The sequence below is a fragment of the Arachis ipaensis genome, chromosome B2 (genome assembly GCF_059453495.1).
Source record: "Arachis ipaensis isolate K30076 ecotype BB chromosome B2, ASM5945349v1, whole genome shotgun sequence".
NCBI classification, from domain to species: domain Eukaryota; kingdom Viridiplantae; phylum Streptophyta; class Magnoliopsida; order Fabales; family Fabaceae; genus Arachis; species Arachis ipaensis.
The window spans coordinates 109,808,178-109,824,309 of NC_142437.1; the positions used below are offsets into that span (position 1 = coordinate 109,808,178).

At 31.4% G+C, this 16,132-nt stretch overlaps 1 protein-coding gene across 1 annotated transcript; it reads right to left on the bottom strand.

Annotated features, from left to right (window-relative positions):
* Positions 1–5,553: 5,553 nt before the first annotated feature.
* LOC107625758 (omega-3 fatty acid desaturase, chloroplastic) lies at positions 5,554–10,391 on the bottom strand. Its single transcript, XM_016328463.3, has 8 exons — positions 8,959–10,391; positions 8,705–8,794; positions 8,516–8,582; positions 8,291–8,383; positions 7,793–7,978; positions 7,613–7,693; positions 6,618–6,755; positions 5,554–6,097 (listed from the first exon to the last, which is right to left on the bottom strand). The coding sequence occupies exons 1-8, from the start codon at positions 9,477–9,479 to the stop codon at positions 5,912–5,914; spliced, it is 1,362 nt and encodes a 453-aa protein (XP_016183949.1). The 5' UTR covers positions 9,480–10,391; the 3' UTR covers positions 5,554–5,911.
* Between the last annotated feature and the right edge of the window lie 5,741 nt (positions 10,392–16,132).

The following is a 16,132-nucleotide window of genomic DNA, read 5'->3' on the forward strand; positions in this document are numbered from 1 at the left end:
TTTGTATTCGGTCCAAACAGAACCTGCATAGCAAAAATAATTTTCATCACATATATGAATTAATATTTTTGTATTTAATTAGATTAATAATGTTTAGTCATCATAAATGTTATTTTAGAGTTTTCCAAACACATCAGTTATAAAAGTAAGTTTTACATCTAATACAAGTAAGTTTCTAAAATAGTTTAATCAGAACTTTGAATTATTGATTCTTAGAGTAAGAATGAACTTGAATATCCTTTGAATGTCAGTGCTTGTTGCAGGCAAAGTCTCTTGGGATAGTCCTCTATTAATCGCCACATTTGGTTGCTGCGATAGTGCTACAGCTTATTGTTGTTTGCTAACAGCTTTTTTTCTTATTGATTGCTTGGGTCTAAAGGGAGCTTGGGTTGGCCTTCTTAAAACTTGGGTTGAAGGTCTAAATAGATCTTGATTTACCTTTGCAGGTACTGCAGATATAGGCACAGATGGACTTGGTGTTACTGGTAATGTCTGAGAGTTTGCTGGAAGAAGTTGTTGTTGATTGATAATAGAATTTGTGTTAGCCTGCAAAAAATTATGCACTTTCATGAGATTAACAATGATAAAAAAAATTAATCACAACATTTGAAATTTGCTCACTGCAGCTCAATTTTGATTGGTTGCCTTAGGAGTATTCTGTTGTCTAGGGGTGGCAACAGGGCGGGTACCCGCCCCGCCGTACAACAACCCGCATGAAATCTGTCCCACTTTTACCCGCGGTAGTAAAACGTTGAACCCTAACCCGCTCTTGCGGGTACCCGCCTCGCCCCTATAATTATTAAAATTCAATAAATAAAATTAAATTTCAAAATTTATATAACCATCATCACATACATAACATAAATTAAAGTAAATATTTAAATATGATACAATATTATTAATCATTTACTAATTATTTTACATATATTATATATAGCGGGGCGGGTATTACCTAAACCTGATCCCGTCCTGCCCCGCCCCGCCCCGCCCCTCCCAAAAACCCATCCCACTAAAAACCCGCTCCGTTGCAAGGCGGATAATTACCCACCTTGAGCGGGTAGGGGTGGGATGGGTACTCGCAGATTCAGATAGTATTCTCATCCCTACTATTGTCCACCTTGAACAATGACAACACAAGAATGTGTCACATAGTGATCACATAGTTGTTATCACAGGGTTCATAAAAAATTAACTTGACAACTATGACCCTCACAAAAAAAATGTACAAGATATATTGTCCCTCAGAAAATTAAAAAAAGACAACTAAATCCTTTACTTTTTTATCATTCATATCACAACTTAAATATATCTTGTATTTTAAATTTGAATCTTCTAAATTTTATGATTCATATCACAACTTAATTTAAAACATAATCAATTAGAATCTCATTTAAATTTAGAATTTAAAAATAAAATTAGAATAACTATTTATTCTTAATTTCCATTAGTATTCTTAATTATCATTATTATTATAGTTTTGGTGTTAGTAAAAAATAATGATATTCATTTGAATTAATATAATTATTTATTTGATCAAATTAAAATAATAATTAAATAATTCTTTAGTAAAAATTAGAATACTCATTATTGTGTGATCTTATAGGTTTAATACTAGGCAAGTAGTAATTAGTCATACTAAATTTACTAATTAAGGTTGGCGTCTAGCAGCACTACTTAACGACCTGATAGTATGAAATAATATATTTTTACTAAGAACTCGAGAAGAACAAAGTATAATTTCTTCCATCTTTCTAACTGTTAGTTAACTCTTAGAGTATGGTTTAATTGTTAAACTATAACTTATTACTATTATTATAATAAATTATGAATGACTTAAGAAACTTATTTATTCATTCATTTAATCTCCTTGACCAAGGTTTTATTTATTCCAATCGTTATAGTCATAACGCTCAAACTCTTTATCGTGAATTGACATATTTTTTGTTGACTAATCATTAATTCTACAAACATTTAAATCATATCCAATATCCATTCAACTAGCACCCTAGCGCATTAGGTGTCCGGAATCAAAGTATAATAAATATATTGTTAATCGCAAGTGAAAGGAAACTCTATTACCATATTCATCTTGAAAATATCTTATTGACAAATATGCGAAAATTATAACTATTAGTAACTGGTCATATCTGTATATGCACTATGTATATATATATAATTTAATGAATGAGATTTATTAATTTTCATTCAATAAAAAAGATCATTATATATATATATATATTCTGCTCGTCTAAAAATGGAAAACAACGCTGCGTTTGTTTTTGGAGATAAGACAAGACATGACACTAAGATAGAGCCAATAGAACGGAGACACTAAAAATTATTTTTGTGTATTGTGTTTGGATACGATGGACAAGACACTAATGTAATGTCCTGTATTATGTTTGGATAAACATAGACAAAACTAAGATATTATGCGAAATGACTGAAATAGCCATGTGATTTCAAATTTTTTACATCAAGTACAAATTAATTTAATAAAAAATAAGAATATGTAGGAATACAGAAAATTACAAGAAGAATTAGTTTATAAATAAGATAAAAATGGTATTAAAGTAACAAAATTAAGAATAAAGAAAATAACATAAAGTAGAAAAGTGAATTAAGTCTCCATTAATACAACATGCCATAAAGAAGAGAATGAACGATAAAAAGAAGAGTAAAACCCCTCCCCGGTCCTTAACCATTTACGAAATTGACCTGGCGCCCCCTCACCATTAGAAATTAACAACACGGTCCTTAACCATTCTCTTCATGTGACCAAAAGGACCCTCTTACCGGTACTTTCGGTTATTTTTTACCCAAAAACCGATAAGAGGGTCCTTTCGGTCATATGAGAAAATGGATAAGGATCGTGTTGTTATTTTTTAATGGTCAGGGGACGCCAGGTCTTTTTCTAGATGGTTAGAAACTAAATATTTTAATAGTAGGGTTACACGTAGAAACTAAATATTCTTTTTAGATTTTTAGAAGTGATATTTGTTTCATTCAAATGTTCGTGATATGACGAATTAATTTTAATTTAATTTTACGTATTTTAATTTTATTTATTTAGTTACTAATTTGAATTTTATGTCAGAGGATTCAGAGTTTTTTTTTATTTAAACTAAAGTTGAGTGAGTTTCTTCGATTTAAATAATTTTCAAACCAGTGAACAAATTAGATTGAGGTATTTCTTTCTTGTTGCATCAAGAAATTGAATACAAAGAGAATTAGTTTATTTTTTATTCAATTTCTTGATGCAACAAAAAAGAAACACCTCAATCTAATTTGTTCACTAGTTTGAAAATTATTTAAATCGAAGAAACTCACTCAACTTTAGGTTAAATAAAAAAAACTCTAAATCCTCTGACATAAAATTCAAATTAGTAACTGAATAAACAAAATTAAAATATATAAAATTAATTAAAATTAATTCGTCATATCACGAACATTTGAATGAAACAAATATCACTTCTAAAAATCTAAAAAGAATATTTAGTCTCTACGTGTAACCCTACTATTAAAATTATGGTTGATGAATTTAATTCCACTAATAAGAAAAGCAGTTTAATTTTTCTAGAAAAAGGTATATGGAATAATAATCTTGAACTAACTTTTTTTTTAGGTTCAACAATATAGAACATACTTGTCGTTCTTAAAACCCTGAATCCAAGACTGCAAGACATAATAATGCTTAATCAACCCAAATAATTATCACTTTTGTGTTAAGTCTCGTTGTTAATAATTTCGTGCTATCTATTAAGTTTAACGTTGTTTGCTCTCCGTCCACATGTAAAATATGGCAGAATGCATTAAATGCAAAACTTAAAACAATGCTTTTTTTATTTACTTTCCAATTTTAAATAAAATCCCTCCCATGTCCCCTCACCATTAGAAAATAACAACACGGTCCTTATCCATTCTCTCCGTGTGACCGAAAGGACCCTCTTAACCGGAAGTACCAGTAAGAGGGTCTTTTGGTCACACGGAGAAAATGGTTAAGGACCGCGTTGTTAATTTCTAATGGTGAGGGGACGCCAGGTCAATTTCATAAATGGTTAGGGACCGGAGAGGGGTTTTACTCTAAAAAGAATTATCCAGTCAAGTAAGAAATTCTACTAAAAAAGAGAGTATCTGAAAAAAACGCAGAGAAAGAAGAACTACGATATAGAGAAGAAGCTAAAATTAGGAAAAATAAGAAGAAATAATAGTAAAATAATAAAAAATATTTATGGATAGAAAGTAAAAAAATTTTGATAAAAAAATCCGTGTACACCTTTTTAAATCACGTGTCTATCATTGTCCTTCGTAAAAAAGTATACACAAAAATATAAAATAGTATTCTGAAGACAATGTATTCTGTGTTCATATTTCTATTTTCAAACACATTTTAAATATTCATTATCTATATCTATGTGTCCTGTCTCTGAGAACAAATACTACTCAACAGACAGAAATCCATCATTTTTATCTTGATGTATTTCTTATCTGTGTATACTTTTTAATGTTTGATAGCAATTGAGAAAAAAAATTGGTATAATTAAATTTGTTAAAGGTTAAGCAGTTAGAATTTTTACAAGTGCCTATTGATTCTATAAACATGCATTGACATTGGTGATCCACTAACTGTTGAACCCATTTAAATTTTTAACTAATAAAAAATAGCTACATTCCTTTAACAAATAAAAAAAAAGGGGGGGGGGGGGGGGGGAAGGAAAATCATGAATGATGGATTAGTTGTGTGTATAGTGGCTAACTATTGGCCTATTGGCATTGGAGATGATTAGATGAATGAGAGTATGATGATAGGGTTATGATATATGAATGGTGCAAAATGGCAAAGAGGCAACTAGTCCTTCTTGTGGGACCCATGGTCCCCATACAATTACAATACAATGCACATGTCTGGTTTGGGTCCACCATTTCTAAGCCTGTGATTCTGTGAAGTGTGAACCATACCCTAATGCTCTATATACCCTATTGTCCTTCTGTCGCTACCAACAATAAAAAAGTACCAGTAACTTGATAATGATATAACTTCAATGGAAAAGTCCCCACAGTATGAAAGATATACTTATAGCGACTAATTTCTTTTAAAAAAATATATATATTTATACTCTAAAATTCAAAGATTCTGAATATCCGTATAAAAATATAATTGTTATAATTAATTATGTATTTAAATTATTTTTTAATTAACAAAATAAAAATTTATGTATTTGATTATTAAAAATATTTATGTCAAAATAATATTTATTATAAAGAGTACAGATGTAACAAAAGATAAAAAATAACTAAGAATTTTTTCACAGTAAGATGAGATTTAAATGCTGATCCCTTAATTAAGAAATTAGATAAAGATGGATGTTTATGCTGAAAATTATTGACAATAATTGAAGTGTAGTTCTTTTATAGGCAACAAGTATTAATGTTGTAAAATAAATGATCTTGGTTGGGCCTACCACCCAAAAGGCAAGGAATTGGCACCACTATAATTTCTCAACCTTAATTGAAGGAACATGCAATATCTAAAGTACAACCTAGAGAGTGATATGATATCAATACATACATAACTTCAATTTTATTCATTTACTATAATTAAACTTTGTTGAAGATATATAATCACTTCTTCCATCAAGAATAGACAATTTACAGAATCAATGCTTTAATAATTGCATTAAGTTACAATCCACTTTAATTTCTGAGGCATCCATTCCTATTGAGGAACCAAAAACTCTTCTTAATTATGATTTAGGACTCAATTGAGAGCACAAATCTTTGGAGAAATTCTTCATTGTTTAGGAATTGTGTCATGTGCCTCATAATATGATGATATCATATCAATATATATATGTGGGGCCTCTCTTGTGTCTTCAAGAGGAAAAATAAATAAATATATTTTTGTAGCTTCTTAAATTGATGTAGAAGAGCCACCAAGTGTAGGGTCTGTTTGGTAATAAACAACATCACCAGTGTCACTAACATAATGATCTTTCTTCATGCTTCTCATCAAATCTCCAATAAGGTGAAATGGAAGAGGTAGAGATTTCTTTGGCTCTCGGTAATACTTTCCAAGAACTGGCTTTGCTGCTTCAGTCTACAATTACAAGCAAAAACACAACAAAATTAAGCAATTCATTTGAAAAAAAAAATTAGGGTTAGTCGGTTTGTGTTTGTATTTTCAGTGTTTTCTATTTTTAAACTTATATGAACAGAAAAGTAAAAAAAAAAATATATTGACAATAACAACACAAACCAAACATACACTTAGGGTGTATTTAGTTTGCATTTTATTTTTTATTTTTATTTTTAATATTTTTGGTTTTTAAAAAATGTAAAATGAAATAAGAAAAAATAAAAGTAAAAATAAAAAATAACATTTTATTATTTTTACTATTTTATTTTTTTCATAGAATATTAAAAATAAAAACAGATAATAAAAATGCAAACCAAATAAATCCTTAATTTTTTTGTCCTAAAAAATATATTTTTTTTTTCAGACAAACCAATACATTAATTTGTTTTGTACTAATTTTTCTGAAAATATAGCTAGTTTGAAATAGAAAAATTACTATAATTTAGAATAATGAAGATTATAAGGGTTGTATTGTACTAACTGCTTCTATTAAGTGATAATGGGGAATTTGAGGAAAGAGATGATGTATGACATGAGTTCCAATATCATGGTGAATATTATTAATCCAACCATAGTCACGATCAAGAGTTGTAAGCCCACCCCTAAGGTAGCTCCATTCCTGTCCAAACATAAATCAAACAAGCTAAGAGTGATTTTTTTTTTAAATATAAAATAAGAATTTAATTTTGATGCCGTTACAAATGTCTAATCACATCCGTTTTTTTTTTTTTTTTTTTACCAAAGATAGGAGACTCGAACCCACAACCTCTTAATTGAGTATGGGGAGACTATGCCATTTGAGCTATTACTCATTGGCAAAAGTTTGGAAGATAGGAGACTCGAACCCGCAACCTCTTAATTGAATATGGGGAGTCTATACTATTTGAGTTATAACTCAATCACATCCATTTTTAATTATAATTATTCATACAGTTAATATAAAAAATAGTTCTTTTTACTAATATAATGTTATAAAAAGTAGTTCTTTTTACTAATATGATGTTATAAAACTATTTCATACTAATCGCGTATCGAAATTAAGTACTTATTTGGATATTAAATTGATAAAATAAAAAATATCTTTTTGTAACGTATTTGATAAATTTTTAATAATAAAAATAAAGACACTGGAAAAAAATATCTTTTTTAAAAAATTATAATTTATATTTTTTTTTAAATTTTTTACGTAATAAATAAAAAAATATTTTTATATTATTATATCTAAACATAATTGATAAATAAAAAAATTTTATTTTACATAAAATTCTAAACATAAAATTATTTTTATTTTTTTATAAGATATTTTAAAAAATGATAACTCAAAAAAAAAAATATTTTCTTAAAAATTTACCCGAAGAAGCCCTAAATTCATTTAGTGAAAACACTATGTCCGAAAGTTTTTCATTCAAGAAAAGTACAATAATCAATTTGAGCAAAAACATCTTACATCATAAGAAAGAAAGAAGAAATGAATACCTCTCCACGGTACCATGGTAATTTGTCTTCATGGCCATGGTGATGCAAATAAGTAACAAAGTCCAACCACATAACAAAAAGCTACAATTCAAAGCAAGTTGGCAAAATTAGTCAAATTAGGACTAAATCAAAATTAATTAATTGTCTAATTAGAAGTTACAAGGTAGAATCGGAACAAACCACGTAAGGAATGCCATAAAGCTTAAGCAATTGGATTGGACCCATCACAAACCCTAACCCAACTAGCAAAGAAGCCATGGCTGCCCAACAAATTGTTGAAGTGATAACATCTTTTCTCTCATTTGAGACAAACAAGTCACTATCTGGATGAAAGTGAGAACCTGTCTTCCCAGGACTTCTGCTCCACTGAATTAAAAGATAATCAAATCAAAAAAATCAAAGTTTTCAATTTCTTGTAGAAAAGGGAAAAAAAAAAAAGCAATAAATGGTCAATTCGGGTAAAAATTGTCAACCCAGAGAAATAATTGCATGTTTTTTAAACATATTTAATACGTACTTTAATTAACATTTATAGCAGCTAATTTTCATTTATATAACATTAAAAAATTATATAAAAATAAAAAATGAGTAGTTTATATGTTTCAGGACGCATTAAATATGTTTTAAGAATACGACTATATCATCTTTTTTGTTTTTAAATTGGGCATTATAACTTACAAGGTATATAGGATATGCAAGCATTGGAAAAGGTATTGTGAATCTTAAGGTACGTGTTACATTGTCCAAGCTCTTGAAGATTTTTTCAGGCAGCTGCAAAAAAATTGACATGAAACTTCTTAGTTTAGAAACTTTGATTGATATGTAAAAATAAGAAAAAAAAAAGGAGCAAAACAGATTCCTTAAAAAAAAAACAGAACAGATATTTCTTAATCATGGTCTTACCGGGTGCCAAGATTCATCATTTTCAACATGGCCATGGTTTTGATGATGAGTTCTATGACTAATTCTCCTGTTAGATTTCATGAAAATATCAGCATCAAAGATTACACTATAAATATTTCAAATTAAATTAGGAAGAAAACAGAGGAGTTGAGAAAAATTGCATGAACATTATTATTAGCATTAACATACCATCCATGATATGGTACTAGAATTGAAGAATGCAACAAATGTCCAACAACACTGTTCAGTTTGGGATTGTTTGAGAAGCTTCCATGACCACTAAAAGAAGAAAAAAAAAAAAAAGATGAAATTTGCAATAAGCATTGCAAGTTATATATTACTAAACAAATGAGTTTCTTAAGTTTTGAATAAATTGAAAAACATAGCATTCAATAACAAAAGTCTAAAACAAAAAGCAAAAACAAGGGATTGAAGAGAATTACCAATCATGACCAAGAACAAAAAGTGCCCAAAACATGGTTCCTTGAGCAGCCCAATAGAGAGGCCAAACAATCCAATTGTTGAGGTGTGCAGCAGCAGCCGCCAAACCAAGAACAACAACAACATCTCTCACAACATAACTCATTGACCTCCATGGATCCTTAACCCAACAGTGCTTAGGTATTGCTGCTCTTATGTCACTCAATTTGAATGGTGGTGGTGCACCAGGGTCAAATTCACAAACTTCTCTTTTTTCAACAACACCATTGATGATTCCTTCTTCTTCTTCCTCAATGGTGCCAACCCTTAAAGGTACACTAACCTTAATCTCCCAGCTTCTTCTTCTCTCCTTAAAACTACAACATTGGAACCTTGTTTGTTGTTGGAAGCTCTTCAGATCTGAGGATAAGAATGTGGAGTTTATAGAAGAAGATTTGGTGCATGAAATGGATCCAGTTCTTGGTCTAGGGAACATTGGGGGAAGAGGCCTTAACCCACATTCTGATAAGACCCATGTTGCCATTGGAAAACACACACACACACACCCAAATGGTGGAAGATTTAACCTAAAAGGGTTGTTTTTTTTTTATTGGTTCTGTTCTGTTCCTTCCTAGTCCCTTGGAGGGCACAAAGGTAAAGTTACAAAACTAAGAGAAAATATGAATACGTTATATATGGTTGTGTGTGTGTGAGAGAGATAGAGGAGAGGGTGAATGAAACACGCACAAATATGTGAACCAAAATAAGAGGGTTACAAGTTACAACTTACAAGTTGCAATCCAAGGCAAAGAACAAAATATCTAAAGGACAAACAATAAAAAATTGAGAGGAGTTTAAGGTTGTAACGATGCACTTGTGTTTAAACAAGAGCCAAACGTTTTGTGTTTCTCTCTCCCCTCTTTCTCTTTATTTTTACTCTCTGACACAACGTGTTCTCTTCCTTCCTTCCTTCACCCCCCACTTGACGATTCTCAAATCTAACAGAAGACCCAAGTATTTATGACAAAAGGGTATCCAAAAAGGGTTTCAAGATTCAATTTTGAAGAAGAAGAAAGGGTGCGGCTCCAAGAGGGTTATTCTTACCATCTTCTTATATAATAATAATAATAATAATAATAATAATAATAATATGTTGTATGTATTATTATTTTGGTGTGTGATGAGGACGGTGGAGGATGCAATTTGGTCATGTTGATAATGTGTTCGGGTATATGAGTGTTAGGAACTGTGCAATGTTCCATACAAATGTCAGTGTTCAGTGGAATTATTACGAATCCACCCCCAAGTGGGGGGAGGAATGGGTGGAAAATTCTTCATTTTGTGTGTTGTCTTTGTTGTGTGGGTTTTTTTTTTTTTTTGGACCCTATGGCGGTGGTGGTGATTCTTTGGAATTGGAAGTGGAGGCTCCTATTCTTTTTATCCTTTTTCCTTTCTTGTTTTTGGCTATTAGTATTTGATGGCACTAACTAAGTGGAACCCTAAATGTGATGATTGATGTATCACTACTAATAACTAACCTAATTTCGTTAAGCTGCTTTTAGAAACGATGATATACATGAGGATTACAGGAGGATATAATTATTAGTTACTGATATAAAATATATATTAAAATATATAAATACGTAATGATTGATTTAATAATTAATTTTTAATATTTACATCATATTTTTTAACTCATTTTTATTATACATAAATTTTAAAGGAAACATAACTTTTGATTAACAGTAATTAATGTATTAACTATTAAGTTCTTTTTATATCTTATTAACTTTTGCACACATGAATATAAACATATATTAGTATAACTTGCATTCACATTATACAAACTTTGTGCATACAAATTGAAAAAAAAAAAATAAATGAATAAAAGTACACGTAAAAAAGTTTATCATGAATAAAAATATACACTAAAATTTATAAAAATAATGTTATATATTCAAGTTTTTTTTTTTACTAAGTCTAATTAAATTGATCTAACATAACAAAAATAAATTATGACTAATATTATTCTAAGTTTTATCATTTAATTTGATTAAACTAGATTCATAAAAAAATTTGGATGTGTAATATTACTCAATTTATAAATACTAAAATTACACTCCAAAAATGAATTTTAATGGATAAAAGTGTCCTGTTAGTGGTGTGTATATAAGACATAAGGTGTACTTTTGTCCAACAAAAACAATCTTTAATTTTTTAGAGTATACTTTCATATTTATAATTTTTTATGTGTATTTTTATTCATCACAAACTCTTTTGTGTGTACTTTTATCTATTTATTCAAAAAAAAAAAAGTCACAGATATGAATCATTATATTTTACAATTTTTGCCATGCATTGAACAAAAAATTATTAATCATCCAATGACATTCTGTTTTATATAACATAATAATAGTGTTACAATATTATAAAGTTTGATCTATTTCTTACTATAATAAGCACACTATTAAACTATCATGTCAAAGAAAAAAACTTTATTATATGATATAATATATTTTTTTGGTTTCCCTACATGATATAATATTAACTTTTATATTACCTAATTTCATATCAACATATAATATTTTCTCTATATATATGTTTTTTTAAGTATTATAAGGAACAACAGCCCAAAATCTCTTTCTCTCTCTCTCTCTCTATATATATATATATATATATATCAGGCGCGTTACACATCCATGTAATCATGTAACTAAGTTGGCCCAATTTCAAATAGAGTCATGCGCATTAATGAGAGTGAAAACACGCGCCCGCTCATTATAAAAAAATGTTTCTTCTTCTTCTTCTTCTTCTTCTTCTTCTTCTTCTTCTTCTTCTTCTCCCCCACGCTTCTTCTTCTCACGCTCATTTGCGCACGGAGCGTCTTCTTCTTCGCCATCTTCTTCGCATTCCTCCTCCTCCTCCTTTTTCGCGTTCCTTCTTCTTCACGTGTTTTCTCCTTATCGTCATTCTTTTGTTGTTGTTGCTGTTGTATTTTTTTGTCTTTTCCTCCTTTTTCTCTCTGGTGAAAAAGTAGTAGAAGTTGAGGAAGAAGAGTTTTGAATAGTACAGAATGAACCGAACACAGTATTCATGGTGAACCGAACACAGTACTCATGGTGAACCGAACATATTACTCATGGTGAAACAATTGTATAGTACTGAGTGAACGAAACATAATCCATTATATAAAATCAAATTCAAACAACTTTCTACAGAATGAACCGAACACAATATTCATGATGAAACAATTGTAGAGTACTGAGTGAACGAAACATAATCCATTATATAAAATCAAATTCAAATAACTCTGCCTACAATTTACATATTATCAATTAAATTCAATTCAATTCAGTACACCTCCGTCCATTTAATTCAATTCAAATTAGAAATTGCATTCCATTCAATTCGATTCAAAATTGAATAATCCAAACTTTGTCAGTTTGATTCGTTTCAGAAGAGTAATCCAAATCACTCTCCTGTTTACCAAAAAATTATGAACCCCTAAACACTGAACCCTAAACCCTAAACACTAAAACCAGAACCCTAAATACTGAACCCTGAACCCATAAACCCTAAATTCCTAAAACCCTAAAACCTAAACCCTACACCCTAAAACCTAAACCCCTTGAACCTGAACCCTGAACTCTAAACTCTGAACCCTGAACGCTAAACCCTAAACCCTGAACCCGAACCCTGAATACTGAACTCTGAACCCTGAATGCTAAACCCTAAACCCTAAATCCTGAACCCTACCGTAAACCCTAAACCCCTAAAACCTTGAACCCTGATCCCTAAACCCTAAATCCTCAACCATGAACACGGTGAACCGAAATTAATACACGGGGCGAACCGAAAGTTTGAAACACACTGAACCCCTGTACACTGAACCTTGACCCATAAACCCTAAACCCTAAAACCCTAAACCCTGAAACCCTATCACCATTCTTTTGTTGTTGTTGCTTCTGTATTTTTTTTTTTTTATCTTTTTCTCCTTCTCTCTCTGGTGAAGAAGCAGTAGAAGGTAAGGAAGAAGAGTTTTGAATAGTGCAGAATGAACCAAACACAGTACTCATGGTGAACCGAACATAGTACTCATGGTGAACCAAACACAATACAATTGTATAGTACTGAGTGAATGAAACATAATCCATTATATAAAATCAAATTCAAATAGCTTTCTGCAGAATGAACCAAACACAGTACTCATGGTGAACCGAACACAGTACTCATGGTGAACCGAACACAGTACTCATGGTGAAACAATTGTATAGTACTGAGTGAACAAAATATAATCCATTATATAAAATCAAATTCAAATAAATCTGCCTACAAATCAAAATCGCAAAGGCCACCGAACCGAACAATGTTCATGTGGTGAATAAATGGTGATCAACTTTCAATCAACAAGAATAGTATTTCTCCATGAAAAAGAAGTACTGAACATAGTAACAACCAATTTCAAATCCCTAGTTAAACTATCCACTGAACTGAAGAAGAAGAAGAACCTACATGCGCAAATTTGAAAGAAGAAGGAGGAAGAGGAGGAAGAGGAGGAGAAATACTATTCTTGTTGATTGAAAGTTGATCACCATTTATTCACCACATGAACATTGTTCGGTTCGGTGGCCTTTGTGATTTTGATTCACCAAATGAATGTTGTTCGGTTCGGTGGCCTCCTTTTACTTTATTCAATGTTTAAGATTATTGTGATAGCATGCAGTAATCATTCCCTAGCTGTCTCAACGTAATAACCTCATTCAACTGATTTGAAGTTGAATCATTCATTGTTTCCATTCAGAAGTATAGATCGAAGAAGAAAATGAAGAAGAAGAAGAACGACAGAGCTTATTACGTTGAATTCAATGCATATCAATAATGAAGAATGTGAGCAGAGAAGAAAAACGCGAATAGAGGAGAACGACGAATTTCATTAGAAGAAGAACGCGATACGTTATATAAGGCGCGTGTATAACAAACGACTGTGGGGTGGGGGAACGCGTGTGTGGAAAAAGTTACTTGGATAACATCCATGTATTTTTTACATGGATGTAGAGCTTTTCCGCGCGCTACACATCCATGTAACCAAGTTGGCCCAATCCCAAATACAGTCACGCGCATTAATAAGAGTGAAAACACGCGTCCGCTCATTATGAAAAAACGTTTCTTCTTCTTCTTTTTCTTCTTCTTCTTCTTCTTCTCCTCCTCCTCCTCCTCCTCCTCTTCTTCTTTTCTCCCCAACGCTTCTTCTTCTTCTCCCGCGCTTCTTCTTCTCACGCTCATTTACGCACAGAGTGTCTTCTTCTTCTTCGCCTTCTTCTTCACGTTCCTCCTCCTCCTCCTTCTTTTCCTTTTTCGCGTTCCTTTTTCTTCACGTGTTTTCTCCTTATCGTCATTCTTTTGCTATTGTTGCTTTTGTATTTTTTTGTCTTTTCCTCCTTTTCTCTCTGGTGAAGAAGCAGTAGAAGTTGAGGAAGAAGAGTTTTGAATAGTACAGAATGAACCGAACACAGTATTCATGGTGAACCGAATACAGTACTTATGGTGAACCGAACATAGTACTCATGGTGAAACAATTGCATAATCCATTATATAAAATCAAATTCAAACAACTTTCTACATAATGAACCGAACACAGTACTCATGGTAAACTGAACACAATACTCATGGTAAACCGAACACAATACTCATGGTGAAACAATTGTATAATACTGAGTGAACGAAACATAATCTATTATATAAAATCAAATTCAAATAACTCTGCCTACAATTTACATATTATCAATTCAATTCAATTCAATTCAGTACACCTCCGTCCATTTAATTCAATTCAAATTAGCAATTGCATTCCATTCAATTCGATTCAAAATTGAATAATCCAAACTTTGTCAGTTTGATTCGTTTTAGAAGAGTAATCCAAATCGCTCTCCTGTTTACCAAAAAATTATGATCCCATAAACACTAAACCCTAAACCTTAAACCCTAAACACTAAAACCAAAACCCTGAACACTGAACCCTGAACCCATAAATCCTAAAACCCTAAACCCTAAACCCTACACCCTAAAACCTGAACCCTAAACCCTGAACCCGAACCCTGAACACTGAACTCTGAACCCTGAATACTAAACCCTAAACCCTAAACCCTGAACCCTACCGTAAACCCTAAACCCCTAAAACCATGAACCCTGAACCCTAAACCTTCAACCATGAACACGGTGAACCGAAATTAATACATGGGGCGAACCGAAATTTTGAAACAAACTGAACCCTGAACCCATAAACCCCAAACCCTAAAACCCTAAACCCTGAAACCCTATCGTCATTCTTTTGTTGTTGTTGCTGCTGTATTTTTTGTCTTTTCCTCATTCTCTCTCTGGTGAAGAAGCAGTAGAAGGTGAGGAAGAAGAGTTTTGAATAGTGCAGAATGAACCGAACACAGTACTCATGGTGAACCGAATACAGTACTCATGGTGAGCCGAACATAGTACTCATGGTGAACCGGACACAATACAATTGTATAGTACTGAGTGAACGAAACATAATCCATTATATAAAATCAAATTCAAACAGCTTTCTGCAGAATGAACCGAACACGGTACTCATGGTGAACCGAACACAGTACTCATGGTGAAACAATTGTATAGTATTGAGTGAACGAAACATAATCCATTATATAAAATCAAATTCAAATAACTCTGCCTACAAATCAAAATTGCAAAGGTCACCGAACCGAACAATGTTCTTGTGGTGAATAAATGGTGATCAACTTTCAATCAACAAGAATAGTATTTCTGCATGAAAAAGAAGTACTGAACATAGTAACAACCAATTTCAAAGCCCTAGTTAAACTATCCACTGAACTGAAGAAGAAGAAGAACCTACGTACGCGAATTTGAAAGAAGAAGGAGGAGGAGGAAGAAGAGGAGGAGAAATACTATTCTTGTTTATTGAAAGTTGATCACCATTTATTCATCACATGAACATTGTTCGGTTCGGTGGCCTTTGTAATTTTGATTCACCAAATGAATATTGTTCGGTTCGATGGCCTCCTTTTACTTTGTTCGATGTTTAAGATTATTGTGATAGCATGCAGCAATCATTCCCTAGCTGTCTCAACGTAATAATCTCATTCAAATGATTTGAAGTTGAATCATTCATTGTTTCCATTCAGAAGTGTAGATCGAAGAAGAAAACGA

Bases quoted from the DNA above. Each gene is read 5' to 3' on its own strand.
- LOC107625758 (XM_016328463.3), bottom strand. From the start codon at position 9,479: ATGGCAACATGGGTCTTATCAGAATGTGGGTTAAGGCCTCTTCCCCCA. The intron at 8,583-8,704 runs GTATGTTAATGC...GAAATCTAACAG, and splicing joins CTAGTACCATATCATGGATG to GAGAATTAGTCATAGAACTC. The intron at 7,694-7,792 runs GTTTGTTCCGAT...TTTGAATTGTAG, and splicing joins TTTATGGCATTCCTTACGTG to CTTTTTGTTATGTGGTTGGA.